At 38.6% G+C, this 16,911-nt stretch overlaps 1 protein-coding gene across 1 annotated transcript; it reads left to right on the top strand.

Moving 5' to 3' along the window:
- The first annotated feature begins 5,862 nt into the window (after nucleotides 1-5,862).
- Nucleotides 5,863-14,260, top strand: dhh (desert hedgehog signaling molecule). The gene is made up of 3 exons (XM_063015033.1): nucleotides 5,863-6,510; nucleotides 11,786-12,047; nucleotides 12,863-14,260. Exons 1-3 carry the CDS (start codon nucleotides 6,211-6,213, stop codon nucleotides 13,678-13,680), a joined length of 1,380 nt encoding a protein of 459 aa, XP_062871103.1. The 5' UTR covers nucleotides 5,863-6,210; the 3' UTR covers nucleotides 13,681-14,260.
- Nucleotides 14,261-16,911: the final 2,651 nt, after the last annotated feature.

The raw sequence follows: 16,911 nt of genomic DNA on the forward strand, positions 1-16,911 counted from the left end.
TTTGGTGGTGTTGTGTCCAATCACTTTGTAGCTGATATGCTGTTGCTTTTATGTGTTTACTTCACAGTAAATGTGCATGTGGGGTAGCTAACACAGTAGCAGGGCAGAAACGTAACAGACTAAATGGTTGAAAAGGTGGCACCCCGAACACCGTCAGGCTGAAAGTCAACTTTCAGCTTTTTGGAGCGACTCGTTCTAACGTTAGTGTTTGTCTGTGGGGTTTGTAGGGCTGTATGCCAAAATCACTAGTAAAGAGATTCATATACATTTACCACAATGTAAATAAATTATGGGTGGCAGTCTCAGCTCTGGACTTTGTGGTCACTGTGTTTTTGGTGGGACCTCTGTTTTCCTTTCACTTTTCAAAAACATGGAGAATATGGATTAACTATTAACTATTATTCAGGGTTTTTCTGATTACTTTACCATATTTTTAGGATGATTCAATCTCTAGTGACTTAAAGTCCAGTTCCATAGAATTTTCCTGCAGAACGGAAGGTGACACACTGAACGGGCAGTAAAGGAGAGTTTTCCTGCATGCTAACCTTTGCTCTGTCTGTCACATTTTTTGCCAGAATAAATGATATTAGTTGACAAAGTGCTGGATGCATATTGAAGGTCAGCGGAAATGTTCTTCCTCGTTTAGTTCAAATCGCAACATTAATTATGAATCTTCCAGTCATCTAAATCCATTGTTCTAATCCGGATAAAAATATCCATGATGTTTTCAGAGACGGAGACTGTAGGTGCACGGGGTCCACGGTGAGTTAACGTCTTATCAATTAGAAGGAAACAAAGGGAAAGAAAGACAGATAATGACTCGACATCACTGACTGTGTGCATTTTCAGGAAGCTACCACAGAACCGTCAATGTAAGGACATAGGCTTTAATATTCAGTTACAACTGCAGCAGTATGAACTAGCACTACACAACACCACTATGTTTATATTGTCTATATTTCTGAACATACACCGATCAACCATAACATTAAAACCACCTCCTTGTTTCTAAACACAATAAATTTTATCAGCTGCACTTACCATATAGAAGCACTTTGTAGTTCTACAATTACTGACTGTAGTCCATCAGTTTCTCTACATACTTTGTTAGCCCCCTTTCATGCTGTTCTTCAATGGTCAGGACCCCCACAGGACCACCACAGAGCAGGTATTATTTAGGTGGTGGATCATTCTCAGCACTGCAGTGACACTGACATGGTGATGGTGTGTTAGTGTGTGTTGTGCTGGTATAAGTGGATCAGACACAGCAGCACTGATGGAGTTTTTAAACACCTCACTATCACTGCTGGACTGAGAATAATACACCAACCAAAAATATATCCAGCCAACAGCGCCCCGTGGGCAGCGTCCTGAGACCACTGATGAAGGTCTAGAAGATGACCGACTCAAACAGCAGAAATAGATGAGCGATTGTCTCTGACTTTACATCTACAAGGTGGACCAACTAGGTAGGAGTGTCTAATAGAGTGGACAGTGAGTGGACATGGCATTTAAAAACTCCAGGAGCTGTTGTGTCTGATCCACTCATACCAGCACAACACACACTAACACACCACCACCATGTCAGTGTCACTGCAGTGCTGAGAATGATCCACCACCTAAATAATACCTGCTCTGTGGGGGTCCTGGGAGAGTCCTGACCATTGAAGAACAGGGTGAATGGAGGCTAACAAAGTATGTAGAGAAATAGATGGACTACAGTCAGTAATTGTAGAACTACAAATTGCTTCTATATGGTAAGTGGAGCTGATAAAATAGACAGTGAGTGTAGAAACGAGGAGGTGGTTTTAATGTTATGGCTGATCAGTGTATATAATTTATACAGTTTGATTTACTGAAAGACTTGATGTGTACGATATGTAATGTGTTTTTTTATTGTGTTTTCCTGACCAAGTTTGCAGTGAATCCAGAACTTGGCACGCCGTCATTGAGCACAAGGTGAGATCACACCCTGCTATTCTATTACAGACTCTCCCTCTCGCTTTCACTCACTCACAGGTAATTTAGAGTAGCACAGAACCAACAGTAACTGGAAATAAGGATCTAACTTAAATCATTGAAAATGTCCAGCACTAACACTACCTGATGCCTGTGCCACTGTACCCACTTCTTCATCCTGCATTGCATATTTTCATGTTAAACAAAAATGGTGCCCTGCAGTGAATTGGCTTCTGATCCAGGGTGTGTTCCCGCCTCATGTTTGATCTTTTCAAGTGTTGTTGGACCCACCCTGACTAGGATAAAGCGGTTGAAAGAAAATGAATGAATGAATGAATGATCATTCCAGTCTCACTTTGCTGTTGTATCATAAAGGAGTTTACAGTTTATACAGGAAAATTACTGTCTGCATTACAGTTTAACCAATAAAAAAAACACCTACAGTCACTTTTAAAGTTAGTATTTGAAATATATACAGGACAGCTTGATTATTAAAGTTCATTGAAAGGTTTATGTTAAAATTGTGTACACATCAAGTTACATTGAAGTACATTAAGAATATATTTTCACCATTGTTTCACGACATAGACATCTAATTGGTAATTCAACATACATTTACAGTCTTCATGCAAGTTTGGACAGCTGCTAAATAGGTTAAGTTAACACACCCTTCAAATGAAACAAACAGCTACGAATAGTAATGTATGATGACTGTGTTACTGTAATTGTGTAATTTAACATGGGGGTGTTCAAATGTGACATGTTTAAACATTTTGGCACATTTTAGTACTTTGATTTTGAGATTTTTAATGTGTTAACTGTAGCACATAAACACGGATTATACAATATAATTTACAGGTAAATGCCACATTCATGTATGTATGTCTGTAAGTATGTCTTTATGTCTGTATGTATGTTTGTATGTATGTATGTATGTATGTATGTATGACTGTATGTCTGTCTGTCTGTCTGTCTGTCTGTCTGTCTGTCTGTATGTATGTATGTCTGCATGTATGTATGTAGGTATGTCTGTATGTACTGTATATATGTGTGTATGTCTGTATGTATGAATGTATGTCTGTATGTATGCATGTGTGTATGTCTGTATGTATGTGTGTATGTATGTGTGTATGTCTGTATGTACAGTGTATCACAAAAGTGAGTACGCCCCTCACATTTCTGCAAATATTTCATTATATATTTTCATGGGACAACACTATAGACATGAAACTTGGATATAACTTAGAGTAGTCAGTGTACAGCTTGTATAGCAGTGTAGATTTACTGTCTTCTGAAAATAACTCAACACACAGCCATTAATGTCTAAATGGCTGGCAACATAAGTGAGTACACCCCACAGTGAACATGTCCAAATTGTGCCCAAAGTGTCAATATTTTGTGTGACCACCATTATTATTCAGCACTGCCTTAACCCTCCTGGGCATGGAATTCACCAGAGCTGCACAGGTTGCTACTGGAATCCTCTTCCACTCCTCCATGATGACATCATGGAGCTGGTGGATGTTAGACACCTTGAACTCCTCCACCTTCCACTTGAGGATGCGCCACAGGTGCTCAATTGGGTTTAGTCCATCACCTTTACCTTCAGCTTCCTCAGCAAGGCAGTTGTCATCTTGGAGGTTGTGTTTGGGGTCGTTATCCTGTTGGAAAACTGCCATGAGGCCCAGTTTTCGAAGGGAGGGGATCATGCTCTGTTTCAGAATGTCACAGCACATGTTGGAATTCATGTTTCCCTCAATGAACTGCAGCTCCCCAGTGCCAGCAACACTCATGCAGCCCAAGACCATGATGCTACCACCACCATGCTTGACTGTAGGCAAGATACAGTTGTCTTGGTACTTCTCACCAGGGCGCCGCCACACATGCTGGACACCATCTGAGCCAAACAAGTTTATCTTGGTCTCGTCAGACCACAGGGCATTCCAGTAATCCATGTTCTTGGACTGCTTGTCTTCAGCAAACTGTTTGCGAGCTTTCTTGTGCGTCAGCTTCCTTCTGGGATGACGATCATGCAGACCGAGTTGATGCAGTGTGCGGCGTATGGTCTGAGCACTGACAGGCTGACCTCCCACATCTTCAACCTCTGCAGCAATGCTGGCAGCACTCATGTGTCTATTTTTTAAAGCCAACCTCTGGATATGACGCCGAACACGTGGACTTAACTTCTTTGGTCGACCCTGGCGAAGTCTGTTCCGAGTGGAACCTGTCCTGGAAAACCGCTGTATGACCTTGGCCACCATGCTGTAGCTCAGTTTCAGGGTGTTAGCAATCTTCTTATAGCCCAGGCCATCTTTGTGGAGAGCAACAATTCTATTTCTCACATCCTCAGAGAGTTCTTTGCCATGAGGTGCCATGTTGAATATCCAGTGGCCAGTATGAGAGAATTGTACCCAAAACACCAAATGTAACAGCCCTGCTCCCCATTTACACCTGGGACCTTGACACATGACACCAGGGAGGGACAACGACACATTTGGGCACAATTTGGACATGTTCACTGTGGGGTGTACTCACTTATGTTGCCAGCTATTTAGACATTAATGGCTGTGTGTTGAGTTATTTTCAGAAGACAGTAAATCTACACTGCTATACAAGTTGTACACTGACTACTCTAAGTTATATCCAAGTTTCATGTCTATAGTGTTGTCCCATGAAAAGATATAATGAAATATTTGCAGAAATGTGAGGGGTGTACTCACTTTTGTGATACACTGTATGTGTGTATGTATGTGTGTATGCATGTGTGTATGTCTGTATGTATGTGTGTATGTATGTGTGTATGCATGTGTGTATGCATGTGTGTATGCATGTGTGTATGTCTGTATGTATGTGTGTATGTCTGTATATATGTGTGTATGCATGTGTGTATGCATGTGTGTATGTCTGTGTGTATGTATGTATGTGTGTATGTATGTGTGTATGTCTGTATGTATGTCTCAGAGCTCTGTGTAATAATACAGGTGTTTCCCTTTTTTAATTTATAGCTTACACACGTGTGATCTGATAGTGATGAAGCATGTGGATGGTGCTTAAGGGCGCACTGGAGGCTGGATGTAGTGGTCAGTGTGCAGGAAGGGAGAGGCGGTCCTGTCCGCTCCTATAAGCGCTCAGACAGATCGGAGCTCTGAACGCGCACTCAGTTAGAAGTGCATCAGCAGCACTCAGAGACACCGACACCAAATCCGGTCTGTTTCAGCTCCTCCACCGGCTGTGTTCTGATATATAGATGAGTATAGGGGTTTGTGTGGAGCTGTCCATGGTGCGGACGAGAAGAACTATAGGATTTGGGATGAGACACCTGTGACGTTTCCTAGCTGTTAAGGATGAAGCAGGACATCTGAAGTGGCTTCTGAAGTGACTGACCTGCATGCTGTCAGCACAGGATGCAAACGGAACTACTGCAGAATCCTTCCTGAAGGGCTCTATAGATCTACACTCTAAATAGAAAAAAGCTTCCTAAGATTTATCTGGGTGATTAAACAAGAGACAAGAATTTAACTGGTGCAAGATGTTCTTCTAGAAGGGGTTCAGTCTGTACTTTAAAATAAATGACCATTATTACCATTGTGCAAATATTAAAATGAGTAAAAAGTGGCTAGACATAAAAATGAATATTAATACAATTTTGTTAAGCATCAACTAGTTTTATTTACCAAGATAATCAGGTTAGTCTGGAGTTTATTAACCTTCATACAGACAATTATGCTAGAAATAAAATATGCTTTATGTTTTTGAACAAACTAAGTGCTTGTGTTAAAACGAACCTTAACTAATATATTTAAATTACACAGATTTGTGAATTTTTTGCACATTCATTAATTGAGTTAGAAAAACTTGCTTAGGTTTACTTAATTATTTTGTTTTATTTCATATTTTACTTCAATCTAAACTACAAGGACATTGATGCTCCAAAATCAGATGTATGTGTAATTATTTGACTTCTGACTGTGAAATTATCTTGGTCACAGGGTCAAATCGAAACAACCCTTTATTGGCCATTTGAACCCTTTTTAAGCTCTGATCTGATTTCTTGTTTCATTCTGTGCCAGAACTTGATCAGTGGCGCAGTTCATTCTGGTGAATGATTTACAGCCTTCAATCCCAGGGAGAGGGTGTATTGCTAATTCGGGCTGGCGCTGAAATGCCAGCAGGTGCTGCTGGGTGGAGGTGGTACTGGTGGTGGTGCTGCTGCAGCCCCTGCGCTCGGCCCGCGGAGCCCCGGCCGCACTGATGACGCTGGCACCGCGCCTCGGCCTGCTGGCGGCGGCGTGCACCTGCGCGTGGCTGCTGGTGACCGGCTGCGGACCGGGACCGGGATACGGAAAGCGCTCCCGGGTGCGCAGACTCACTCCTCTAGCCTACAAACAGCACGTCCCTAACGTCTCCGAGAACAACCTGGGAGCCAGCGGGAGAGCCGAGGGGAAGATCAGCCGCCACTCAGAGCGCTTCAACGAGCTGGTGTGCAACTACAACCCCGACATCGACTTCAAAGACGAGGAGCGCACCAGAGCCGACCGCTTCATGACCAAGGTAATGGAAAACTGGCTAATCATTAATGCGTCTTTGTACAGAAAGCTGGGCTTAATTGTGCATCCATTGTTTTCACATCAGCTTTCACATGCAGCAGGTGAGTCATTTACAAAAAAAAGTTAAGGATTGTAAGAACTTTGCAGCACAAACTATTTTAAATGAGATCACTTTAAAGATAGAATTAGTTAGATAGACAGACAGACAGATAGATAGATACTTCATTGATCCCGAAGGAAATTAAAGTCTCACTAGTATTATACAGCACAAACGTAACAACCAAGATTGAAAGTAACCTGAGTTTTACATATATTGCCTAACTACAGTGCAGCTATTAATGATGATGAAGAATTTGAGTGAAAAATGAATGAATGAAAGTAAAAGTGCAGGGAGGTGCAGTTCCAAGTATACAGTGTAAGGTACAAATTAAATATAGATTCAATATTAAATAGTAAAGTGATAGAGTGGCGAGTATTACACATTAAATTGGGCCAATATAGCCATATCTATATATACATCAACATGAAGCATTGGATTCGTTTTTTAATGGTTATTCAAGTAGAAACGGTTCTATTTAAAAGCATTAGCAATTTAAGAAGCAGCAACAGGTAGTGTGTGCTGCACAGGAGCATTGGAGTCTGGGGGACTTAGGGGCCTGAGTTTAAACCTTGTTTCCTTCAGGTTCTCCTATTTCCACCTACATCTCAGAAGGTGGACTGGCTACTCTAAATAGCCCCTAAAGGTGTGACTGAGTAAATGATTAAAAGGAAGAGTGTATAATGCCCTGCCCTTCGGCCATTGTTTTCTTCTGGCTCTGGACCCACTATAAAGCCAAAACATTACACCTTACCCCAATGTAAATGTGCACTGCAATGTCTGTTTTATAACAATTTTGCATGTCAAGGTCAGGGATATGTTTAACGTTGGGCTAATGGATGTTACTTGCAGCAGATATGATCAGGCGTAAACACCAGAGTGAACTTAATAAGGACAAAATTGTTATAATTGCTGTGGACAGAAGACTAAGTTGAAGTATTAGGGTTTGTACCTTATACCTGGGAGAGTGTACCCAACATCCTAAGCTGGCTTGAATGCTTAGTACCTCACTATATGGTCAAAAATACTGTATGTGGGCACCTCTGCTAAATATGTAGCTCAGGTGTTTGGCCTCACAGCGGTATACTTTTAACTTTGTGGCAAAAGTTTGGGGAAGGCCCTCTCCTCTACAATGCACAATGTTGTATGACGTTATAAAGACATGGGTTGACAACTTTGGTGGAGAGGAAATGCAGTTGCCTGCAGCATTAACCCCTGATTTTCACCCCATCAAACACTTCTCAGTTTTCACACGCCTCTGAGAGAGGGGTTTCTCTGAAGTACTAGTCTCTCGTTCAGCAAGTACCTTTAGACTCTTAAAATTCTGGGAAATGTCTGGCATGGTTTTACTTTGGGCTCATTATTATAGCCCATGCTTTTAATTTTGGATGTCCAACAAGCATATGGTCAGATATCGCAGGGTAGGAACACACCCTGAACAGGGTATCACTGCAGCACTCTCTCACATCTAGGGGGCAGTTAGAAATAGCCAATACACCAACAACAAGTCAGATTTCAGTATCCAACTGCACATGCATGTACTGAGGCTCACATTTGAAATGTTCTGTATCTTAACTCTACAGCTCTGAAATGGACAAAGATTAATCTGTTACAGTGTGACTTTGTTGGATGGAATATTTGGTGAACTTTTAATCCTACATCACAGCTAAATGTTTTGTTAGCCAGTGTATTTTGAGAGCACATCTTAGTCATTGATTTACTGATTTTCTTTAAGTGCTTTATCCTGGTCAGGGTTGTGGTGCATCAGGTGCCACTTAAACACTGGGTGCAAGGTTGGAACACATAACCAGCAACCAGAAGCAAGGATTGAACCCAGGTTCCCATCTTGGTTGTCTTTAATAAGCAGAATAGCACAACACAATGGAGATTGACAATAGTGATTTTTTAGACTATCACTAGTTGGGGTGGTAATAAGAAAAGTTGGGACATGTGGTAACATGAATGGTAACATTAAAAACTAGATTATGTTTTAAATTTGATGCCTGCAACTCAATAAAAATGGGTAGAAGCTTAATAAGAGTAAAAGCTTTGTAGAATTTGTAAGTTACATCATTTTAAATTATATTCAATTTTAAGCAGGTGAGTTGATAACAGGTGAGAGAACCATGATTGGGTTTAAAAGGAGGATCCATAAAGGCTCAGCCAAGCAAAGCAAAGGTGGAATGTGGCTCATCAGTTTATGCCAAACATTGTGCATGAACTGTAAATGAATTCCAGAAATTTCAAATTTATGAATGCAAAAAATTTGGTGTTTCACCACCTACCGTACATAATATCATACATCCTCCGCATCATACATGAAGGATCAGACAACACTGACCATAGACTGTCAAACAACTGTCAAAAGTCTTATATCAAGAACTTCAGGGCAACAATTAGTATCCTCACTTCCCAAACTTTTATGAAGTTCAATTGAAAGTGGTAAACATGTTTTCATCCCAACCTTTTTGGATGTGTTTTTGAATGTGTGTTTTGTGTGTGTGTGTGTGTTTGCGTGTGTGCGTGTGTGCGTGTGTGTGTGTGTGTGTGTGTTACATGGGTTTCCGAGAGCTAGAAATCAGTGACTAATTCTTAGGTATGAAGCAGTGAAAACTAAATAAAACAAATGTTTAATCACATAATCTTTTACTTAGTGGGAAATCATCCAGGTCCCTGAAATCATTAAGGTTGTTTTGGCTACACGTGTGAAGCTGAGTCACAGGTGTCTTTCGGATACCAAGACTGAGAGTTGGCGTATGTATATGTACGCATGTGCTCTCTCCTTGTCTAGCACTGAAAGGCATCCTTTGTGAATGTTTTAGTGGTTCTGCGGGGTACAGAATTCTCGCCCGCTGAAGTAACGGCAGCATCGGAAAAGCCTCTATTGTAGTTCTGACAATGAAACGCCTCTGTCAGACAGCACTGCGAGAAAAATGCCCCTGGTTTGTTTTTGCTCAGCTTGATTTTTCACTTTTCTCTGTCATATTCACGAATGCATGCCCAAACATTCCACCAGTCTGGCCTCTCACTTAGCTGGGTTGTCTTTTTTTTCCTCTCGTTGCCATTTTTTGCCCCCATGTCTGTCTCTTGTGCACTTTCTCACTCGTATTCAATAGCCTCAATATACTCTATGCTAGATTTCCCACGACAAGCTACGTTTTATCATTCACTGCATTATCTCCAGCTCTGAGAAGCTCACCATAGTCTGTGCCTCAACTACATAAACGGTAGGCTGTACAGATACTGTAACACACCCATTAAACTCAAAGTGTATGAAAGGCTCTGTGAAAATATTACTATCTTCTGAGGAAAATATGTGACCTTGAATTTACTCTGTAACGTAGCTGGAAATTGCCAAAGAATGTTGCAGATTAGTTACAGTAGCTTTGTTATGATTGTTAGAGGCACTTTTGAAGGGGATGTTGATGGCCTTTATCGGCGCTGAATGCACAGACAAAAAATTTGCTGATGTTAAGTGTGAACAAAACCAAGCCAGAAAGACAAAACACAATTCAGTGCTGGGGTGTTTAGTCTTTGTTCAACATGAGATGTTTTTAAAAGTGGGAAGAAAGGTAGAACAATCAATTTCAATGTTCTTGGCCCTTTATATATACAGTATATATATACAGTATATATTTATATATAGAAAAATTCTTTTCACATTATGGGGACTGACAGCAACTGATATGCACTTAAAGTCCAACTTGTCAGGGAACATGTATTTGGCAGTCATTGGGATTTTAATGAGTTCTATCATGGGTTTATTGTACATACATACAAAATTTACATACAGCAACTTAGATGATCAAATTGGTAATGTAATTCTATAAAGCCATTTAATCTGAGACATGACTTCATTTATTTATTGTCTGTTTTACCACCACTTTATCCTGGTCAGGGTCATGACAGGGGCCTTCTAATTACATCTAATATTATATATGAGCTCGTATAAATAAGGCTAGTTATTTAACTGCATTTAAATAAACAGTACAAGGAGCAGTGGTATTTAAGGTTGAAAAAAACCTTAAACTGTCACCTTAAACTGCAAGAACAAAATTGGTCTGGATGATCAGATGTAATCATATGGGACAAGATCATTTTGTATTCCATTATACCATTTAAGTGTGACTTGGATGCATCAGGATTCTTGCAAGAATCACTGGCAAATGATATTTGTATCTTGATATGCTTCCTCATCATTGTGACTAATAACAGACCAAAAAAAACATTGGAATGGCTGGCATTGTTTTTAAAAACTGTTGGACATCCTTAGCTGTCCATCATCCAAAGGTAGTAAATACACAGTCGTAAAGAGAAAGTCTTTTAATAGTTCATTATTCTTTTATTAGTAAACAGTGATTACAATAGGGAAAGTGTAACAGAAGTTGCTGCTATATTAAATATAGAAGTTGCTGCTATATTAAGCCACAATTTATTGTACAATTTATTGTATCCTGTGTATTAAGAAAATATATGATGTTATAAAGATGTGCTGCTAAATTGCTTTTTACTAGTTTTTATTATTATTAAGTGTCATCAAGTTGATTCCAAATCCTGGCTACCGTGTGGATAGTGTTTCTCCTGAACATCCTGTCTTCTGTTTGGGTCTTTAGGCTTCTTAATGGCTTGTTTATTCCTCTAATTGTATCCATCTAGTTTTGTGTTGGCCTTCCTCTTCCTTTTTTACTGCAACACTTTCAAGCACAATGTATTTTCCCATAAATTGTTTTTTCTCGTAATGTGTCCAAAATACAGGAGCTTCAGTTTGGTTATCTGGACTTTGACTGAGAGGTTAGGTTTGATTTGGTTGAGGATACATTTACTTGTGTTTTTTGCTGTCTAAGATACTGTCAAAAGTCTTGATATCAATATTCTTCCTTTATTCCTGTATTCAATGAAGCACATGTTGAGTTCCTTGCTGAAGTCATTGGCTTTTTTATAATCCATCGTAAATATGCAATGATATTTCTTGTTCCTATGCTTTTCCTGAATCCTGCTTACACGTTTAGTTCACATTTCTCTTTCAGTCGTAGGCTATAATCGGACTTAAATAATCATTAGCATAATTTTATATAAAGTGGTGGGGGATTTCAGATGCTTTTGGTTTGTATCTGTGGTATTTGTGTTGTTATCCATGATTTATTAAATCACCCCCTTTTATTTGTTTGTTTTTCTCCTGCAGCGGTGTAAAGATTGCATAAACAGGTTGGCCATTGCAGTTATAAATCAATGGCCGGGTGTTCGACTGCGAGTGACGGAGGCCTGGGATGAGGACGATAATCATCCGCCTGGTTCGTTGCATTATGAAGGCCGTGCTGTGGACATTACCACATCGGACAGGGACATAAAAAAGTACGGCCTTCTGGCTCAGTTGGCGGTGGAAGCCGGATTCGACTGGGTACACTACGAGTCCAAGTATCACGTCCACTGCTCTGTCAAAGCTGGTAAGTATGATTAAGTAACATTTACTTACATCACAAATAGCACCAGCTGACGTGCAGTTCTTCATCTCAACAACTGCACAAGTAATAGAACTTATAACTTGCTTTCTTTCAACAGTTATGCACTTTTTATGGCATGAAAGCAAACAGGGTGCTAAAATGCATTAGATTAGTACCTGCCCCTCACTTGTATTAGCTTGCACTTGGACTTAGCATTTGTAATGATTTTCAAGCTTTATATATCACACTGCACATGCTAAATTAATCTATTTACATTGGCACTGACAGACTTTGGCCACACTTAGTCAATGTCATGTTTTTTTCATTCTAATTTAAATAAATGAAAATATAGAAACAATTTAGCTGCACAAATAGCTGAACTGAACATTATTAATATTAATAAAGATATTAAATATGCAATTGCAAATAAACAGCAACAGTACATTACAATGCAAAGAAGAACAGATCTTATTTTCAGACAATAGACAACATATGGAATTTAAGATGAAATATGGGAAAGCCTAAATTTACCACAGCGAAATGTTAGTTTGTCTATTTAACAGATGTAACTTTATACTGTTAATAAATTAAATTGGGCCACTGTAAATAGATCCTGAAATGTACTTTGTATGTATTGTAGGTCCTTGTATTTGTTACACTGTGTTTATCTGCACTGTGTATATTGTATTGTTTGCACTTTTTTTGCATTTTTTATCTCACAAATACTTGTAGTAGATCAGGCCATCAATTTACTGACTACGTATTTAATTTTGTGTCAGAGGGATACTGAATATTTGCCCTGTTTCTCGATTTCTCAGATCACTCAGTTGCAGTGGAGAAAGGAGGTTGTTTCTCAGCATCAGGACTGGTGACTGTGGCTGCAGGACTGCAAAAGCCAGTGTCACATTTACAGCCTGGAGACTCAGTGCTTGCTCTGTCTGAGTCAGGTAACATGATCTTCAGTCGTGTCCTTCTTTTCATACATTTGGACAGTAAAAGGAGGTTCGACTTCTTGATTTTAAGCACAGAAGATGGGCAACAGCTCGCCCTTACTGCCAATCACCTCATCTTCATGGCTGCAAGCTACAAACTAAACCACCACGAGTATTCCGCTTGCTTTGCCAGTCGAGTCAGGCGGGGAGCTTATGTACTAATATCTGGAAAGGATGGTCGCACGCATCCATCAAAAATAGTCTCCGTCATGCAGGAGGAAAGAATTGGAGTTTACGCCCCATTAACAGAACATGGAAACCTATTTGTGGATGGCGTGCTGGCATCCAGCTATGCATCTATTGAGGATCACAGACTGGCACACTGGGCATTTGGGCCTGTTCGCATTATGTTTAAACTATTCGTGGCGGATAATCCTCGAACAACCACCAAACAAGGTGCTGTTGAGGTTCAGACAACGTGTTCCTCTTGCCAAATTCCTTCCAGAGGACAGATAATGAATAACAGTTCAAGTGTGGTGCACGCTATGATGAGTAAATGTAACCACAGTACATGTTTAAAGAAATGTAGTTGTACTGAATATTCTGAGCATGTTCATGACACACAAGCAGGCGTTCACTGGTATGCAAAGATGCTACAAATAATTGCCCAGATTTTTCTGAATCATCAGACATTTTATGTTTGAAGGCCTGAGGATGGGCCATAAAAAATGGTCATACAAATTCATCCAAATCAAAGAAACTAACAAATCAATGCAAATCCATTTGGAATACAAATGATAATTCTTGGAAATGATGATATAATGTAGTATCATTCATTTCTTACACTGTCTAAACGTAGATGAAGTACACTGTAATATTGTGATAGTTACTGTTGACTGTGGCACATATTTTGAGATTCAGAGTGAAGATTTTTATACTGAAGAGGAAATATTTCAGAATGTAAAAACATTTTATTTTTATACATTTGGATTTATAATATATGGACCTTTTATGATAGCTCTTAAAATTAATTTGGTTGTGTTTTTTTTTTGTCTTTACTACACCTGTGCTTTAGACTGACGTGACTAATTTCACAGAAGTTTTAATTTAATAGTTGATAGATCTTACATGGATTTATTCAACTTGTTACATATCCTAAATGTTAAAACACATCAGTTGACATGTCACCAATGAAGATCCTGGATTAGGAACTGTCTAAATATATGTTTTTTTCTGCAAAATAATTATAATAATAAATGGGTTTGAATCCTTAACTCAATTTTATATTTTTCCATGTTCGTGTGGTTCTGTCCTCCCACCTTTTGAAAACATGCAGTGGACTCGCTGGCCGCAGGTGAGAGTAAGTGCATAAATGTGTGAGTGTGATTAGATCTGTGTTAGCTGCCCTGCCCAGCGTTCCCTCTTTATATACTTTCATTTGTGAAAGTATTAAAAAGTGAATGCAGTGAACTTTAAAATCTCATTCATTATAATGTATTTAATGACTTTAATTAACGCTACAGTAATTCTGGGGATGCACTTTCCTGTAAATACCAAGATTTTACTTACAGCAAAGTTTTTTTTGGTTATTTGAGAGATAAAAGTAACTCCCGACTCAAACAAACAAATGTGTGCACATTTTAAATTTGTGAACATATGCACATTTCTGTAGGACTTATTTATTGTGCATATCTACTTCACAGTCTGCACTCCAGAGGCTTTTAGTTTAATCATGTTTACCTTTGGTAAATTGCAAGAATTTGCACCACAGGGTGCACCTGGTTAGACAAAATTGACTCATATTTGTTGGCTTTAGAAAAATATGGTTAAAATCACCACACAAAGATCACAATGTACAGCTTCTGCTGAAATTAGCTCAGAGAAGTATTCAGTTTGCTGTGTGGAACTGTTGCAATTGTATATTTAAGACATTTATCAATTATTCTGTAAAGTCGTGTCCATCCCTGTCAGTAAACTTTCACTTGTGACTACTGTTCCTTTTTGCCAGTTCTGTTTGTTACTGCTTAACTTGTCTTTAACAATTATCAGAGGGTCTGTTTAAGTTGCTGTATTGTTCTTCCATGGCTTTGTGCACCCATTAATTATTAGTAGTATTGTATTTCCCAAGTGTGTGAGAATGTAAAGACTGGTAGCAGTTTAGAGGTGTTTGGACATCACTGGACTGTCATCATTCTGCAGTGTGAACATTTCACACCCCCTTGTGGACAGTAAGCATCATTGTTAGATTATGCTAGACAATTTTAAGATTATAAATGTAAAATATTTAGGATACGTTTAAAACCGTGACACAGTATCTACTGACTCGCGTTTAATTTCTAATCTTTATCCTCGTTGCTTCACATTTCTTTATTTGCATGAGCAAAACGTTGGAAAGTTTCCCAGATGGTAAACAGGAGTGGTTACGATCACAATCTGGTCTTTGTTTTTACATTTTACCAGTTTAAAAAACAGCCAGCCAGGAAGAACTACAGATTTTTTCTTTGATTAATGGTGATTCTCTGTGACCTTTAAATTATAAAACCACTGTAATCAAAAGAAATGGTTTTATTTATTTCTAGAGAAACTTATTTTAGATGAAAGGTACTAAAAAGAAACAAAATGCTACAATATTTGAGTAAAAATACGTAAAACCAACAGAGATTAAAACCATAAAGTCATAAGGCTATTTAAGTATGCAGCATACTTATTAAAACATGCTTATAATAATATGTTTACTAAAGCTGCATTAGAAACAGAGATAATTGTTATTGCTGACCTTTAAATTATAAAGTCTAAAGGTTTAATGAAAACAAATATTCTTGTTTACTGCTTTTCTACAGCCTACAATATCTGCAATCATCAGAGTAAAGGAATCTTAAGTGATGGCAGTGTATGGAATAAAACAATCTATAAAATACAATTTAAAGTGCTGATATTCTGGGCAGATGTGAATGTATTACAGAGGATTATACTGCTGGAAACAAGGCAGATGGGTACAAATTCCTAACAGAGGTGTTGTCCTGTGATTCATCTGTGTATGGTCAATTGGAAATGAAACATTAAAAAACATGCATCTATTAACATCGCAAACCAACCAGTTGCAGGAATAATTTAATTTTCAAGAGTGTCAGGAAATTCATGTTCTGTTCTGTCTGAAGAAGAGCACAAAATAAAGTGTTATCAATTTTACATTAGTAACGACTGTATTAAAGAACAACTCTGTCCTATGGTATCTGGTAACAGGAAAATTACCAGCAGGTCACTCAACTTTTGTAAGATGTGAGGTGGAGGGTGCATCCTTGTGCCATCCCCTCCATGGGTAAATGATGCATGTGCCCTTCTGTCTACATATTTATAAAGAAAACCAGATTCATTTTCAGACTAGTCAACCATTTTTACCCATCAGTCTTAATCACTCATAATGACAAAGAGAAGATTTTTTTGGAAAAGTTTATTCAAATTAATAAAAAAATAAAAAACGGACACTACACTGTAACAAATTTCTGTAGTTTTTACAGTATTACTACTGTAGAATGATCAAATTCTTACTGTAAAACCTGTACACAGCATTTTACTGCACTGTAGATCTACAAAGGATCATGGTCAAGATTCAGTGGTGGGCGAGTTCTACAGTAAGCATATTTCTGCTGTGAATCACAATACAGTAAGTTTAAGCTGGATTTTTCTTTTTCTGTCAGTTTAAACAATAATCCATCTTTGGTAATAGTACAGATTGCATTATATCTAACACAAATATTAGTTTTTTGTTTTTTATCACTCAGACAGAAAGACATCTTTATATCATCAGTAACAGGTACAGAAATTAGAATTACTTGATAATAGTCACCTACTCTTTTAAACATAGAACTAATCGGCCAGTTGATAAACAACTAGCTAATGGTCTAGCCAAAAGTGATACACTAGAGAGCCAGTGT

The sequence above is a fragment of the Trichomycterus rosablanca genome, chromosome 19 (genome assembly GCF_030014385.1).
Source record: "Trichomycterus rosablanca isolate fTriRos1 chromosome 19, fTriRos1.hap1, whole genome shotgun sequence".
Classification (NCBI taxonomy): domain Eukaryota; kingdom Metazoa; phylum Chordata; class Actinopteri; order Siluriformes; family Trichomycteridae; genus Trichomycterus; species Trichomycterus rosablanca.

Bases quoted from the DNA above. Each gene is read 5' to 3' on its own strand.
- dhh (XM_063015033.1), top strand. From the start codon at position 6,211: ATGACGCTGGCACCGCGCCTCGGCCTGCTGGCGGCGGCGTGCACCTGC. The intron at 6,511-11,785 runs GTAATGGAAAAC...TTTCTCCTGCAG, and splicing joins CCGACCGCTTCATGACCAAG to CGGTGTAAAGATTGCATAAA. The intron at 12,048-12,862 runs GTAAGTATGATT...TCGATTTCTCAG, and splicing joins CCACTGCTCTGTCAAAGCTG to ATCACTCAGTTGCAGTGGAG.